This window comes from Pongo pygmaeus, chromosome 23, assembly GCF_028885625.2.
Source record: "Pongo pygmaeus isolate AG05252 chromosome 23, NHGRI_mPonPyg2-v2.0_pri, whole genome shotgun sequence".
NCBI lineage: Eukaryota > Metazoa > Chordata > Mammalia > Primates > Hominidae > Pongo > Pongo pygmaeus.
In genome coordinates, this window is record NC_085931.1 from 43,961,144 (window position 1) to 43,977,816 (window position 16,673).

Below are 16,673 nucleotides of genomic sequence, written 5' to 3' on the forward strand. Positions count from 1 at the left end.
GTAAATAGTGCCTTAGAACTACTAAAATCCTATGGGATACTAAAGATAGACATTGTAGGGCACATAAACTCGTTCTCTGATATCAGCCTCCCAGCTCCTTCCTGAGGAACTAGAAAATGTGCCCAGACTGTGTATGATCCAAAGGAAGCCATTTCAATGCATATGTCCTGTTGATATGTCAGCCCACTCCCCTCCTCAGGAGACTCTGCTTAGAGTGGGCTGGGAGATTCCTTAGACAATCTAATAGATTAGTTTCCAGTTTAGCATAACAGCCAGACAGATTTTTGCGGTGAAGTCATCCAAGTCAATTAAAAGGCATTTTTCCCTGCTGTGAGTTCAGAAGTCCCTTTGGTTCATTCCAGTTTTCTGAGATGTTTCATAATAGGTTCCACCCTAGGTTAATTAATAACCCTTGATTCCCACTGAAATGCAAAGGCTCAAATCCACTGTGTAAGCACATCCGGGCAGAGGCTGCTGGCAGGGCTGGGGTGAGCACAGTGGGGGCTCCTCTCATCAGGGAGTGGGCCAGACCCCAAATGGTAGAGACAACAGCAGAGCTGGCAGAAAATGTAGAGTAGCCACACAAAAGCTGAAGGTCATGCTGGAGAAGTGGTGTAACCAGGGGCAGTAGTGCATGGGGAGGGAGATCATCAACAGATGAAGGAATCACAAGGCTGGGGATTAGGCAGATTGGGAGCAAGCTGAAATGTGCAGTATGAAATGGCTTAGTCCAAGTGGCTGGACTAAGGTGGTGAACAAGAGCAGGTTGGCAATGGCTCACTTTCAAGAAATGCCAGCTGAAACACATCATGTGGGTCTCACTCCATCCTCTCAGTCTTAAGAAAAATAGGTCATCTCTTCTCTTCTAGTTTCAAATACGAATTACAGGTATGAGAATGGCTCAAGTGGTTAAAGAACACAGTGGCGAGGATGTACATGCATTCCCTTAACACTTATGAAGTCCCTTCCATGTGCCTCCTACCCAAGCATCATATTCAAGGATAAGATGTCTTTTGCACCAAATCCAGAGCTGAGTTTTTCTGCCTCCAGTCTCAAGCCACCATTCCTATCCAGCGAATCTTCTAAGACCACTGTCGGCCTGTGCATTCTAAAATGAAATCACGGTCACAGCACTCCATGGCTTAAAAAGTCCAGTACATACATCCTGCCTCTAGGACACAATTCTTAGTTGCATGCCTTGCAGTAATAGCCCACCCTGAATAGATTGCCCTCCACCTTCTTTGTCAGCTTCGTCTCCCACCACCCCTTCTCATGCACAGCATACCCTGGTCATTTGCCCTGTATGTGACAAGCTGAGACTTGAATCATGCTCTTTAGCTAGAAGGTCCAATGTGCACATCTGCCCACTCACCCTCACCTAATTCTTGTCCCCAAACCCAGCTGCACATCACCTTCTCTGTGAGGTCTTTCCTGAGAACATCCCAAGGTTAGACAAATCTCTACGATAGAGAGATCCTCGTTGCAACACATTTTGGCCACTGCCTTCAATGTCTATCTTCCCACCAGATAAAGAACTCTTTGAGTGTGGAGGGCTCTGTCATTAGGACAAAGTACAGAGCAGGTGCTCGGTGAGTGCTTCTTGAATGAAGGAACAGGTTCAGATAAGACAAGCTCTGTTTGTTTTGTTATACATCCTTCAAGAAGTGAAAGGGCTTACTAAGTTCTCCTTCAGAATGTCCACTTAATTTCCACTGGAGTCTCATTTATCAATGGTACTAACAGGGGGCCATGCTGATGCTGATGAAGTGGTGTGGCAGTAAGGAAAGGTGAATTTCCAAACACAGCAGCTAAAGGCTAAGGAACTGAGCTGGGTTTCCCAGTTCAAGAGGATGGACTCCCTTTGACTCCCATGCCTCGTTCCTTCTCATCTCTAGTGCAGGTGCTGAATGGTGCCACCAAACCAGGATGCTGTACTCTCCTCCAGCAGAAAAGAATAGGAGAGTCTAAAGGGTCACGCAACGGGCAACACAGTCCCTGTTGTGTTCAGAATCAGCGGGGCTCATTCAACCTTGGTCTCGGCATTCCCCAGCCCTCACTGCTTGGAGCTCTCCTTTGGCTATCAGCTGTGGTTCAGCACTCTATCCTAGGCTCCTCCCAAGAAGAAGGCTTCTCACAGGTAAACGTGAAAAATATAAACTTCATTTGTTTTTGCTATTTTTTTGCTTGCTATTAAAACCATCAGAAGGGACTAATGGCTTCTTAAAAGGGAAAAACAAAAGATGGCATGGGCAGGGGGAGAAATGCAGTATGAAAAGCGGGGACCCAGGAGATGAAAGCTAGTGCTCTCCACACTTTGGACTCCAACAATAATTTCACGTGTGTGCTAAGTCACTTCCCCTCTCTGAACCTTTCAGCTGTTAAACAAGGGAGCAGGATTAGACAATCTCCTAGGACACTCCCTGGCTCTATCCTTCTATGACTATGTCACACCTTCAACTCACTCACACATTCACTCAACAAACATTCATTGCATTTTTTCTTCAGGTCCAGAGTCTGTGCTATCTACTATCAAGGAGACGTTAGAAATGGATGACAGGTGCCAACTGAATGTTGTATATCAATGGGAACTACGATTGAACATATGTGTAAATAATCAAAACACACACATAAACATGAGCTTTTTATATTTTTTATCCCACAAACTGCACTGCAAACTTCTTCAGTGCATGGATTATATCCTTTCTATTTCTGAATGCTTCAAGAGACTGAAGCCTAGAAATTACTCAGGCAAATGTGTTCAGTGATGTGAAGCTGATCATAAAAATAGTTCTAATATTTATTAAGCACTTTCTATATGCTAGGCTCTGCTTCAAGTGCTTCATGCAGTCTTACAGTAACTTATTTCAGTCTCACAACAACTATATGGGCACTTATTATTATTTTATATGAGGAAACTGAGGCATGGGGCAGTTAAATTATCACCTCAAGGTTACTCAGGAAGTGGTGGAGCCGGGATTCAAACCTAGTTGATCTGGCTTGCGAGTCCGAGCTATCATACTATCCAGATAGTCTAAAGACATAGAGCTTAGCTGGGCGTGTCGGCTCACACCTGTAATCCCAACACTTTGTGAGGCCAAGGTGGGAGGATCACTTGAGCCCAGGAATTCAAGACCAGCCTGGGCAACATAGCAAGACCCCATCTCTATTTGGAAAAAAAAAAAAAAAAAAGATATCACACCAGTGCACTCCAGCCTGGGCGACAGAGCGAGACTCCATCTCAAAAAAAAAAAAAAAAAAAGGTAAAGACGGAGAGCTACCTTTTTAAAGACAATAATGAACACCAACTCTTGGGGGAAAACAATGAAAAAATACAGAATTGTTAACGGAGAATCTATGCAAGAATAAGCCAGAAACATGAAATGATGAATAATAACCATTGGGGTTAGTCAGGAAAAGAGGACTGTTTTGCTGGGAAAACACTTCATATGAATTTGTAATTTACCCAGTAGATCAAAAGAGTAGGGTGAGATAGGAAGATACTGTGGGATACGTACTCAAGCTGAGAGGGGAAAGGCAAAAAGCTTTGTAAAGACAAATTCATGACCAGCATATATTCTGATAAATGTACTTTGGTTAAGAACTAGGACCTTGGAGTTGGCCAGACCTGGGTTCAAATCCCATCTTCACTGCATTCTTACTAGCTGTGTCACATGCCTGGGCAATTTATTTAAGCTCTCTGTGACCCAGTTTCCTTAGCAACAGGCATACTGTGTGGATTGAATGAGTTACTGCACGGAAAACACTTAATGCGGCACCTAGCAAATAGTAAATGTTCAATAAAATTTGCTACCATCATCAATGTTATTGTTTCTCCATTTCCTGTAGAGTTCTTAAGTCGATGAGCCTAAAGGTAGACCCAGGAAGCTGATAAACCCACATTAATCAATGCCGTGGTTAAGAAGGGAAACACTCGCTTCTCTAATGAGTTATGTTTCAGCTAATGGGCCCTAGTATTCCACCTGCTTTTTTTATCCCCCCAGCTGGTTCTTAGATTTGAAAAGAAAAAGGCCTCCATGGAGACCTGCACGCTTTTAAAAATAATACAAAACAGAACGTCTGAGGTCAGTGTAAGCCAAGCCAAACAAATAAATCTTGCAGGATTGTGTTAACAAAACAGGGCTTAGTGGATCAGAGCGGGTAGAGTTCTGTCCGACTCAGTCCTGCAGAGAAACACCAAGCTCTGGTGAATTTCAAACACAAGGAGGTCAAATAGGAAGATCAAATTATGGAGCACTTCAGAGTTCAGCATCCATGCCTGGGCTGTAACCAGGAAAGCATTCTGTGCAGGATGGACTCCAGAACTCACGGGTCACGTACAGTCCTAGAAATCGAGACCAGAAGAGTCTTACGGATGAATTCTATATGACCTCTATGGAGAGTAATTTCGCAATATCTATCAAAATTATAAATGTGTTCTCTTAGGTTGGGTTCTCTGGAAAGCAGATTCTGGGATGGATATTAGCCTGGGGGGAGGTTTATTAGTGAATTCTCTGGGAGCTCCATCACTGGAAGGGGGAAGAAAAGAAAGGAAGCAGGACTGTGAGAATTTGGGCCACACAGCCATCTCAGCACAGGTCTCCAGCAACTCTGCAAGAAGCTCTGAGGCTGGACAGCCCTTCAGAGTTATCCCAAACTGGGGTGATGGGGACAGGGATTTATTATAGCCTTTGACGGCCAGTCATTGGATGTGACTGCCACCAGGAAGGAGATGTGACCTTGGAAGAGGCAGCTCTCCTCATCTGAGGCACTTTTCAAGGAGGAATGACAGAGGAATGAAGAAAAGTCCTTCATTCCTCAATGTGCATTACAGCATCCACCACCTGCAATGTTTTTGGGACAAGTTATTCTATTTCTAGAAGTGAATCCTACAGATCGATTAATAAATGTTTGAAATGACATAAGTTTAGCATTGTCTATAATAGTAAAATTATGGAAAACAAATTATGGTGTATCCACATGACAGACCCCAGGCCATCATTAACAAGAATGAGGCAGGTCTACATATACTCTCATGGAATAAACTCCAAGAAATATTAAGTGAAAAATGAGGGTGCAGAGGAGTATGGATAAGGAGAAAGGCATGTGTAGATGTCGAGCAGCCAAAGGGGTGGACCGTGCCAGTCACTGTCTATTGCCACTCATCCTTCTATAGTCTCTCCTGCACTATGGGAGCTGAAAGCCTAAAATCTGCATTCCCCAGATCCTTTTGCCACATAATTTCAGCTCATTTCTACCAATGGGAGGCATTCATGCAGGAATTGAAGGTAGAAAGAAGGCAGCAACAATTCTGCTTCTGGTGGTAGTTACAGAAGCTTCACCAACAACTATAGCAGTTTGAACAAGTGGTGGCAATTCCTGCAGCCTCAGTGGAAGCACAGGTCTGGCCAAGTGCAGTAGCTCACACCTGTAATCCCAGCACTTTGGGAGGCCCAGGCAGGAGGATTGCTTGAGCCCAGGAGTTCATGACCAGCCTAGGCAACATCGCGATACCTTATCACTACAAAAACTAAAAAAAGAAAAAAAAAAAAAAAAGCTGGGCATGGATGGTGGTGCACACCCGTGGTCCAAGCTACTTGGGAGGCTGGAGTGCGAGGATCACTTGAGCCCAGGAGTTCGAGGCTACAGTGAACCATGATTACACCATTGCACTACAGCCTGGGTGAAAGAGGGGGACCCTGTCTCAAAAACTAAACAAAACAAAACAACAACAACAACAACAAAAAAGAGCCCAGGCTCCTGATTCCTCAGTGACAATAGTGACAGTGACAAACAGTGAATGTAGGACTGTTGTGCCTCTGGATAAAATGATTTCCCCTTTTGATCCATTTGTAATCAATCCTCCTTGTTAAATTCCCTCTGAAATACATAGCATGGTTGATGTTTTTCTAACCAACTACCCTTTGTGAAAAGCATATATATGTATTTGCTTATTGCATTTAAAACTTCTCTGGAAAGCTGCCCAAGAAACTAGTGATAATAGTTAAGTACATGGAAGAGAACCAGATTGGTGCGGGCAGAGTGGGAGGCAGACTTTTAACCACATACCACTGTGTAGCTTTTCAATTTTTAACTATTTGAATATACTACTTTTACCCCCCGCCCCAAAAAAAGAAAAAGATTAATAAAGGTTATCTCCTATAAGCACATTAATTTCCTGTGAAATATTCCCCAAGGTAGCCACCCAGTTTCTGCCACAGCATTTCCAGCACAGGAGACGCCCTACCTACAAAAAAGGCATGGCCCATTCCTTATTAGTCAGCACTACTTAACAGTTTCTGTGTAGACCAAGTTGAAATCCATCTTCCTGTAGGATTGCACCAATAGACTGAACTTGAACCCCAGTGAAACAATAGAGGGTGGTGCTTAGCACAGAAACCTGGGTTCAGATTCCTCCTCTATCACCCATTTCTGCTGCTTGTTTAACATCTCTGAGCCCCAGCTTCTTCATCTGCTAAAAGGGACAAAGTACCCATCTTTTGTTAGTTTGTTTGTTTCAGATAGAGTTTTGCTCTTGTCACACCCAGGCCGGAGTGCAATGGTACGATCTTCGCCCACTGCAACCTCTGCCTCCTCCTGGGTTCAAGCGATTCTCCTGCCTCAGCCTCCCGAGTAGCTGGGATTACAGGCGTGCCTCACCACACCTGGCTAATTTTTGTATTTTTAGTAGAAACAGGGTTTCGCCATGTTGGCTAGGCTGGTCTTGAACTTCTGACCTCAGGTGATTCGCCTGCCTCAGCCTCCCAAAGTGCTGGGATTACAGGCATGAGCCACTGCACCCAACTCAAAGTACCCATCTTAAAGAGGCATTGTGAGGTTAAAATAAGATTATGCATGTCAAGTGCTTTAATCAATACTTTTGGTTATTGTTCTTGATATTTACAACACTGGAAGAAAAAAATATACAGTGGATAAGAAAACGACCCTGAAGTCAGACTGGCTAGGTTCAAAAACAGACCCATGCCACTTATTAGTTGGGCAACCTTGGGCAAGCCACTTACTCTCTATGAGTCTCAGTTTCTGAAAGATGAAGGTGATAACAGTGCCTGCTTCACCCATAAAATGCATTTAGCTTTATCTCATAAGGACTCAACAAATGGTAACTTACTTTATCAACCATACTTGTTCAAGAGGTAGATATTTTTAAAGAGTAGACTGGGACCTATCAGAGACCTTTCTTCCTCCGGACTAAACATCTCCAGTTCCTTAAACGAATCCTCTTTCCTTATTGGCCTTAGTTTCCCTAACTCCAATCCCTTTTCAGAAGGCATTCCAGGTTGCTGCAACCCCCTTCCAGTGCGACACACAACTGTATCTCTTATTACAGTGTCTCCCTGGCATTGTGTGTGTGTGTGGGTGTGGGTGTGCATGTAAGAGGGAGTGTATGAACTATCACCTTCCTGCATTCTAACTGCTGTGCTTTGATAGTGCAGCCTGAAGTGACATCAGGTTTTAGGGGAGTAGCAATCTCGACTGTAGTTTATTGAGCACCTAATACATGTGCCAGAAACAAATGTTCAGCATATTACATTAACTCATTTTGTCACACAATAACTCTAGGGAATAAAATTTATTATCATCATTTTCAGGTGAGGAAATGGATTTAGAGAGGTTTTAGGTAAAAAGCAAACACAGCTAAAATATGACTGAGCTGAGATTTCATCTTCAGTCTATCTTACTCTGGAGCCATGATCTTAACCCCTACACCACATTTCCTCCCACACATATTAAGCTGTGCTCAACTCAAATGTTAGGTCTTTTTGGTTTTTCTCATGTGATGTTAATAAGATAGGTCTCCCCGGCTGGGTGTGGTGGCTCATGCCTGTAATCCCATCACTTTGGGAGGCTGAGGCAGGTGGATCATGAGGTCAGGAGATTGAGACCATCCTGGCCAACATGGTGAAACCCTGTCTCTACTAAAAGTACAAAACTTAGCTGGGCCTGGTGGCATGTGCCTGTAATCTCAGCTGCTCAGGAGGCTGAGGCACGAGAATCACTTGAACCCAGGAGGCAGAGGTGGCAGTGAGCCGAGATCTCACCATTGCACTCCAAACTGGTGACAGAGTGAGACTCCGTCTCAAAAAAAAAAAAAAAAAAAGGTCTCCCTAATCCTGCTCCTTCACAGCTGAGTTTTTGAACTCAGCCCATCAGCTTAAGGTCATCAGTCATCATTTTTTAGTTTTTGTAGAAACAGAGTCTCGCAATGTTGCCTAGGCTGGTCATGAACTCCTGGGCTCAAGCAGTCCTGCCTGGGCCTCCCAAAGTGCCGGGATTACAGGCGTGAGCTACTGCAACCAGCCGAACCTGCACTCTCCCTCTCACTGAGGCTGCAGGAATTGCCACCAGCGACTCGACTTTATATTGTATTCCTATTCAATTTGATCACATCAAATTTAATCTGGCGTATTCTCTCTCCTGTCTAGTTTAAAGTCATTAGCAAATGTAATTTCATAAGTCACTAGTAAGAAGGAAAACAAAGCCAAGGACAAAGCCTTTTGGCAAGCCATTAGATTTCTCCCAAGGTGTATTTGTTTCTATCAAGTAATCATTTCCTAATGAGGATGATGTTCAACCTGTTACCAAACCACCAAACTGAATTAACATCCAACTTCCACTTCTCTATCTTGTTGACAACTATTTCTTGAAATATCACCTAGTCTTTATGGTCAATATCTACAGCTAAGGTCCATTCTAAGAAATGTTGTCCCAGAAAGAATTGTGGGTTAAAGGCTAAAGTGCATATGAGAAAATATAAATACGGGGTCTGAAGTGTTTAAAATATTTTAAGGGGAATATCTCATCTTTCCATTCAGAAGACATTGATGTTAAATACATAAAGGGCAGAAGATGAACAGGTCTCCCAACAGCAGCCTCCCCTGGACAGCTTCCTAACCCCATCCCAACCCAGTATTACACAAAGACAGTACTCAAAGGAGCAACTAGTATTCATATGTAAATCCATGGGTCATCTGGCTTCCTTCATTGGACTGGGAGTTGCTCAAGGGCAGGGTTTATACCTGCTCTTGCCTTTTTCTCCACCTGCTAGAGCAAGGCATTAGTGTTCTTTCTGCCTTGGTACCTCCGTCAACACGGAAGAAGGACTGGCCGTGGTGATTTCAGTCTTGTCTTTTAAAAATTAGAGACTGAGGCTCTACCCTAGCAAGTCCTAGTCCACTGATGTCCCAGAACTGTGAGTCTACTTAATATTAATCCATTCATCAACCTCATTGCTTGGTCCCACAGAGGGGTGACTTGTGCCTGTGGAGAAAAAGACCCTTTGCCTCAAATATAAACAGAGGAGAGTTTGACATGCCAACCATCCCGGCCCGATCCTCTCAGACCCTACTAGGATACTGCTGTGAGGGCCCCGCAGAGCCAGTAGGGCATTATGGGTAACAGAATGCAAAATGCGCTGTCTCCCCTACGGGCCTCCCCAGGGTTTCTTGATTCCTGGCTCTGTAAAAGTTGAGGCAAGCAGTTTTTAGACTGGGGGGAAGAGGATGGAGAGAAGGGGCGGAGGCTTCCTCTAGGCCAACCACAACTAATTCATTCGCTCTGTCCAGCAAAACCCAGACAGTGCAATTATCTGGTTAATTTGGCCCTTGGTTGGGAGACAGGATCCCAAAATGTGAGGCCAGCTCAGACTAAACAGTGGCTTCCGTCCTGAGACTTTTCCCAAGTGCTAAAGGATGCATGTGAGATTCCTGAGGGGGTTGCTTGTGTGTTCCACCCATTGATACAGATGGGCAAAGACAAGTGATTCTGATTCCAAGATGGATTTGGAAAGGTATGTCTTCTGGGGAAAAATGCCCAAATGACCTGCTAATTGGTTTCCTGGCTAATTCACCTTCTGGCTTTCATAGAGGGGCATGGCTGGAAATCAGAGTGACTCTAAATTAGCCAAGGTTTCTCAGTGTGATTGTAGACTTCATAGACTGGCCGACGGGCCCCAGAGCCCCTGGGTGAGTTATTCTTAGGGCAATTCCCTGATGGTCCTGCTCATAGATTTTGTACCCACAAGTTGGGCCAATGGCATTGCTGAGATAAAAGGGGAAAATTAAAACATGCCCCTGGGATTTCCACAAATGGGATGAGGCAGGGTGAGCTCAGCTGGCAACCAAGTATTTATCAGATGGTTTATGGAAAACCCAGATTTTTGAGGGGAGATTAAGAAGTGGTAGCCGCACGTGGTGGCCTGTAATCCCAGCACTTTGGGAGGCCGAGGCGGGCAGATCACGAGGTCAAGAGATCGAGACCATCCTGGCCAACATGGTGAAACCCCATCTCTACTAAAAATACAAAAATTATCTGGGTGTGGTGGCAGGTGCTTGTAGTCCCAGCTACTCAGGAGGCTGAGGCAGGAGAATCGCTTGAACCCGGGAGGTGGAGGTTGCAGTGAGCCGAGATTGCGCCACTGCACTCCAGCCTGGCGACAGGGTGAGACTGTCTCAAAAAAAAAAAAAAAAAAAAAAAAGAAGCGGTGACTTACAGCCCTTGGAAACTGACAAGCAGCCTGGAATCTATAGAATCTATCAGTTATTCATCCTGCAAATATTTCCTTCAATTCTCTTTTGTGCCAGGCCCAGTGCTACTTAGGGTAAGATCCAGACAGTCATAGTCTCTATCCTCATGCAAATCATCCCACTCAAAATGTATGGCTAGAAACTCAAATAAGGGCCAGGAAGAAAAAGTTGAGGAGCTTGAAAGGGAGTAACCAGGTTACCTGATTTACATCTGGAAAGACTCAGAGAAGGAGTCTTTGAGGAAAGGATTGTAAAGCTAACACTTCAAAGAACCTAATTTGCTTTTTGAGGAAGATCACTCTAGCTTTGGGATGAAGAATACATCGGAGATGGGTGGAAAACATGAAGCTGTGAGGCTGTTGATAAAGAAGACTGGACGAGAGTTGAGGGTGGTCCAGCCAAGGATCTAGGTGATGGGGATGAAGGGAGAAGGGAGGGACTAGGAAATATGAGATGCGGAGTCAGCAGGGTCCAGTCATTGAATGGGTGCAGTGGTACAGGGAGAGGGACACATCCAGGAGCCAGAGCAGGTTTCTGGCTAAGATGGAAGGTAGATGGCCACACTCTTCACTGAGAGAGAGAATTAGGGAGGAGTAGGGTTGGCACAGGGGAAGATGATGTGTCCTATTTTGGAGAACCACACTGCACTCCCTGTCACTCCGTACCCTGTACTTCTGGTCTCCTTATCTTTGCTCACACTGCCTCCTCCATTCACACGCTCTTCACGCCACCATCTCCACTTGTTGACATCCTATCCGTCCTTTGATCTATTTCAAACACCACTCCCACCTCGAGGCCACATCTGAGTCTTTCAGTTGACTGTGACCTCTGCTGCCAGGAGCGCTAAGTTTGGACCTCTCATCCCTGGCTTCTACCTGTAAGTTCAAATCCCAGCTTCACTGCATTCTTACTAGCTGTGTGACCTGCCTGGGCAATTTATTAAGCTCTCTGAGCCCAAGTTTCCTCAGCAACAGGCATACTGTGTGGATTGAATGAGTTACTGCATGGAAAACACTTAATATGGCATCTAGCAAATAGTAAATGTTCAATAAAAGTGTGCTACCATCATCAATGTTATTGTTCTGTAGGCCAGGTGTGGTGGCTCACGCCTATAATCCCAGAACTTTGGGAGGCCAAGGCAGGCAGATCATTTGAGGTCAAGAGTTTGAGACTAGCCTGACCAACATGGTGAAATTCCATCTGTACTAAAAATAGAAAAAATAAAAAATAAAAAAATAAGCCGGGCATGGTGGCACATGCCTGTAGTCCCAGCTACTCAGGAGGCTGAGGCAGAAGAATCACTTGAACTCGGGAGGCAGAGGTTGCAGTTCACTCCATTGCACTCCAGCCTGGACAACAGAGTGAGACTCCATCTCAAAAAAAAAAAAAAAAAAAGAAAGAAAAAGAAAAGAAAAGACTCAGCTCACCTCTCCTCCTAGACCACAGGCATTTGGAGACAGGGCCTCTTCTTCTATATACTCGTTCTCCACATATTAGCTAGCTAGCATAGTAGACTCTTGACAAATATTTGCAAAATGAACAAAAATAACCTGTTCTCTGCCATGGAAGGAAAACCAGTAGACATTGGGTTGACTTGAAAGCCACAGAATCAAATTGAAATTCAAAGTGTAGGTGTTTTAATATTAAGCCAACTCAGTTTGATGCTTAGAAGACCTTTCTGTTTCTCTGACACAGTAAGCTCAAAAAGTGCAGGGAGAAGAACAGTCATGCCCCCCATTTTAAAAATTGTATTTTGAAATCATTTTTACAGCAAAGATCTTGTCTATGTTATTTACTGTTTGCCTTTGATGATGACGAGGAGGAGGAGTAGGAAGAGGATAAAGAATAATGATGCTGATGATAAATGGGTAACATTTACTAAGTGCCCAGTATGTGCCAGGTACTGTTCTGAGCACTTTTCATGGACTAACTCGTTTGATCCTCACAGCACCCTATGAACACAGGCTGATGCTATTATTGCTCCAGTTGGACAGATGAAGAAATTGAACTGGAGAGAGCCTACGTATTACTCAACCAAGGTCACAAGGTTAGTAAGGGGTGGTGTTAGGATTCAAACCTGGAGTATGGCTCCAGAACCTATGCTCAAATGTGCTCTCCTAAGGCTGAGCACAGTGTTTGGCAGAGAGGAGGTCCTCACTGAATGAATAGGAGAAAGCTTTGATCTGGAGCCAGGAGACCACACCTTCTACTCCTGATTCTGCCACTGCCTCCCTACACAGCCCTAAACAAATCTATGTTTCTTTCCACATAAAATGAGGGACCTGGATATTGATATTAATAGCAATAGCAAGAGATAGTATTTGCGATTCTGATCCCTTCTGAGGTTTTAAATAATTTAATCCCCACAATGATATAAGGAAATCGAGGCAGAGAGAGATTAAGTCACCTACCCAAAACCTAGAAAATGAGAGAGGCAGGATTCAAGGCCCTTCATTATATTCCTAAACTATGCTCTCTAGCCCAGGTGGCTGCAAGGAGATGCCCTAGGGGCCAAAAGGAACGGTATGGAACAGACAGATGTTGGGCTCCACCTGTCCATTTCCATCAGAGCAGCTCTACGTGTCTCTCTTTTGTAGAATGAGTTCCTATTTGACATTTCCCTTGAAGAAAGCGTCTCTGCTAAAACACAAAAGGTTGGAAACCACTGGCCCAAATAATTCTGAAATTTAATGAGACTCCCAAGTATAAGCCTGGACTTTTCTGGTAATCTTAGCTCATTATGACCACATAAGATGGGACCAAGATTGCATGTAAGAACAGCTCCAGCGGCAGAAAAGGTCAGATGACAGTTCTAAAGACACTGCTCCCACCTACCTGCTCCACTCGGATCTCAATCTCTCCATTCACCTTCTTCCCATGGAAATACTTCGACCTGTAAAGGGGAAGAAATCAGCTGAGTAAGGATGCAGGCTGTTTTACTCTTTTCTCCCTTCTCCCAAAGGCCTTACCCCAGAGGTGCATATTGAGACACATCCTCGGCCATCCTACTGTCTCCTCCCACCTTCACTGCTGATTTTCTCAGTCTTTTTTTTTTTCTTTTGAGACGGAGTTTCACTCTTGTTGAACTCTAGGCTAAGAGTTCACTCTAGGCTAAGAGAGTTCACTCTTGTTGAACTCTCATTGCACTCTAGGCTAGAGTGCAATGGCCTAGTCTCGGCTCACTGCAACCTCTGCCTCCCAGGTTCAAGCGATTCTCCTGCCTCAGCCTCCCGAGTAGCTGGAATTACAGGCGCCCGCCATCACATCCGGCTAGTTTTTGCATTTTTAGTAGAGAGGTTTCACCACGTCGGTCAGGCTGGTATCGAACTCCTGACCTCAGGCAATCCACCCACCTCGGCCTCCCAAAGTGCTGGGATCACAGGCGTGAGCCACCGTGCCTGGCCGATTTTCTCATTCTTTATAGGTGGTGTGTGGTAGAGGGGAGATGGTGGATAAGAAGATTGGAGGCTCAAGTTCTAGTTCTGTCATGTCACTTAACCTCCCTGCATCTCAGTTTTAGCATCTGCAAAATAATGATATCAATAATTTTGCTACAGGCTGGGCGCTGTGGCTCACGCCTGTAATCCCAGCACTTTGGGAGGCCAAGGCAGGTGGACTGCCTGAGGTCAGGAGTTCGAGACCAGCCTGACCAACATGGAGAAACCCCATCTCTACTAAAAATACAAAATTAGCCAGGCATGGTGGCGCATGCCTGTAATCCCAGCTACCTGGGAGGCTGAGGCAGGAGAATCGCTTGAATCCGGGAGGCAGAAGTTGCGGTGAGCTGAGATCACATCACTGCACTCCAGCTGGGCAACAAGACCGAAACTCAGTCTCAAACAATAATAATAACAATAATTGTGCTACATATTTCTGAGGGTTACTTTGAGGATTAAATAAGAAAAAGGATCCCACATAAAATGGTTTGAAATGATGGCTATGCTAACTATCCTAATCTAATCATTATACATTACATGTATCACAACACCAATAGGTACCCCATAAATATGTAAATTATTATGTATCGATTTTAAAAGAATTAAAGGATGTTTATAGTGTTTTATCCATATTTCTCTTAAATTCATGATTTTCATCGTGTTATCTTCACACATATGTTAATCCCGTCTCCCCTACCCTTTGAAGGCAAAACCACACATGGTTTATCTTGGTATCCTCCAACCCTCCAATTTACTCTTCAGAAATATGTTGAATGTATAAAAGAATGATGATTGCTAGAAAGTGTGTAATTTAAAGACTTTAGAAAATACAGTTTTGTTTGATCCAGTTTCATTCTCAAGTATATATGTTTGTGTTCTTTTAACATTAAAAATGTTATGGCATTTTAACTCTTAACAAAAATCAATGTTTTAGTGACGCCCATTATCCAAATCTTCTAACTATCCAAAAAAGAGAATCCTACATAAATAAATAATGCAGTATTGTTTTATTGAGTTATACCTATATGCCCCATATACTCCACCAAAGACTTATTATTGATCTATCCAGTCTCACCCATTTCTCTATTTTTCTATTTGTCTAATAAAGCAGTCCTCATTTGTTCCTTTGTCTATCTGCCATCTGTCCTTCCTTCCTTCCTTCCCTCCACAGACTTCCTTCTACATCCCTGCCTCTGTCTTCCCTATCATCAGTACATGACATCCCTATCTACCCATTGCTTAGACATCATCCCTATACTCACTGATTCTACATTTTAATTATTTCTCAAATTCATTTACCTGGTGATTTTTCTCCATAAGCACCCTAATCCTGACCTATGATTCATCTCTATACTGAGAGTCTCTTCATATTGTTTTCATACTATTTATTACAACAATAATTAATTATAATTAGTAACTGTGTTTAATGTCTGTGTACCACTAAACTATACCACAGCTCCTTGAGGTCAGAAATAACCTATTGTATTCATCATTTCCTTTCTAACACCTACCAGAGTGCTTAACACATAGTAGGAAATTGATTAATATTTGTTGAATGAATACATGAGTGAATGGACTGATGAAAAAACACTTGTTGAGTATCAACTCTTGTGCTAGAAACTCTGCTACAGAGTTTAACCTATAGCCTTTCTCATTAACACTCACAACCACCCCCACAAAGTAGATATCATTATTTCCAACTTACAGATGAAGAAACTGAAACCCAGAGAGACTAAGTATTTTGCCTAAGGGATTTGAACCCAGGACTTCTAATTCCATATCTGTGCTTTTACTCAACTCTGAAAAATAGCAGTGAAAATTGGGGTCTTTATGGGTTTGGATATCGTCTCACAAAAAGTAACAAAAGTTTCCATTCTCTCTTTTTGATTATTGGTATGATGACACTAATAGTTCTTGGTGACTTGCTGTGAACTGAGCATTGTGTTAAGCATTTCCATAAACCTTCTCTGGGATGGAGACAGCTCTTTGCTTCCTAATACTCATTCTCCCCTTTTCCCACAGTAAGAGAGTTGACAGATTGGTACATAAAAATGTATACCCCAACTCTCCTATCAGCTGGATGCAGCCACATGATTGATTTCTAATGGATAATTTTTTAAGCATTAAACAACCTTCTTAGTCTCCTATTCTTTTCCTTGGAAGATGGATGTCCTCACCCATTTTTTTCAGCCTTCCATTTGTGAAAGAATCCTTTCTACAAATTCACTAACTGCTTCAGCCTGTCTGCTTCCAAAGTCTCTCTACCTACTCTTAGCTGATGCTGGTGGAGTTAATCTCTTCCCAAAACTGACTGACAACTCTGATATTAGCACCACTTTTTCTTACATCCTGATGGGCTTAGATGTCAACTAGGCGGTAGTTTAGCAGGAAAGGAACTATTAGTATGACTCGAAAGCAAGATTTTGATTTTTTTTTTTCTCTCAGCAATGGTCTTCAAATAAATACCTGTGTGGAGAGCCTCATGCAAAGAGAATCTTTTCATACAGTTTGTGAATTTTATCATGAATCCTTAAAGGTAGTATCGGCAAATTCCAGACACCAGGACAGGCCCATGTCTAGTATTTGCAGCGCCTGGGGCAAAGCGACAAATGGAAACCTATGTGTCATATGTCTAATATTTAAAATTGACAAAATCAAGCCAGCAAACATTTAAATAAAAGACATCTGTCCACTG

General features: G+C 43.4%; 1 protein-coding gene across 5 annotated transcripts in view; it reads right to left on the reverse strand.

The window, feature by feature from the left end:
- The window catches only part of SYN3 (synapsin III), a 545,948-nt gene that overhangs the window by 454,795 nt on the left and 74,480 nt on the right, over window positions 1–16,673 (reverse strand). For all 5 annotated transcript variants that reach the window (XM_054469879.2, XM_063663289.1, XM_063663290.1 and 2 more), the window contains exon 3: window positions 13,377–13,434. In XM_054469879.2, coding sequence (XP_054325854.1) covers window positions 13,377–13,434 — 58 coding nt within the window. The remainder of the gene's footprint in view (window positions 1–13,376; window positions 13,435–16,673) is intronic.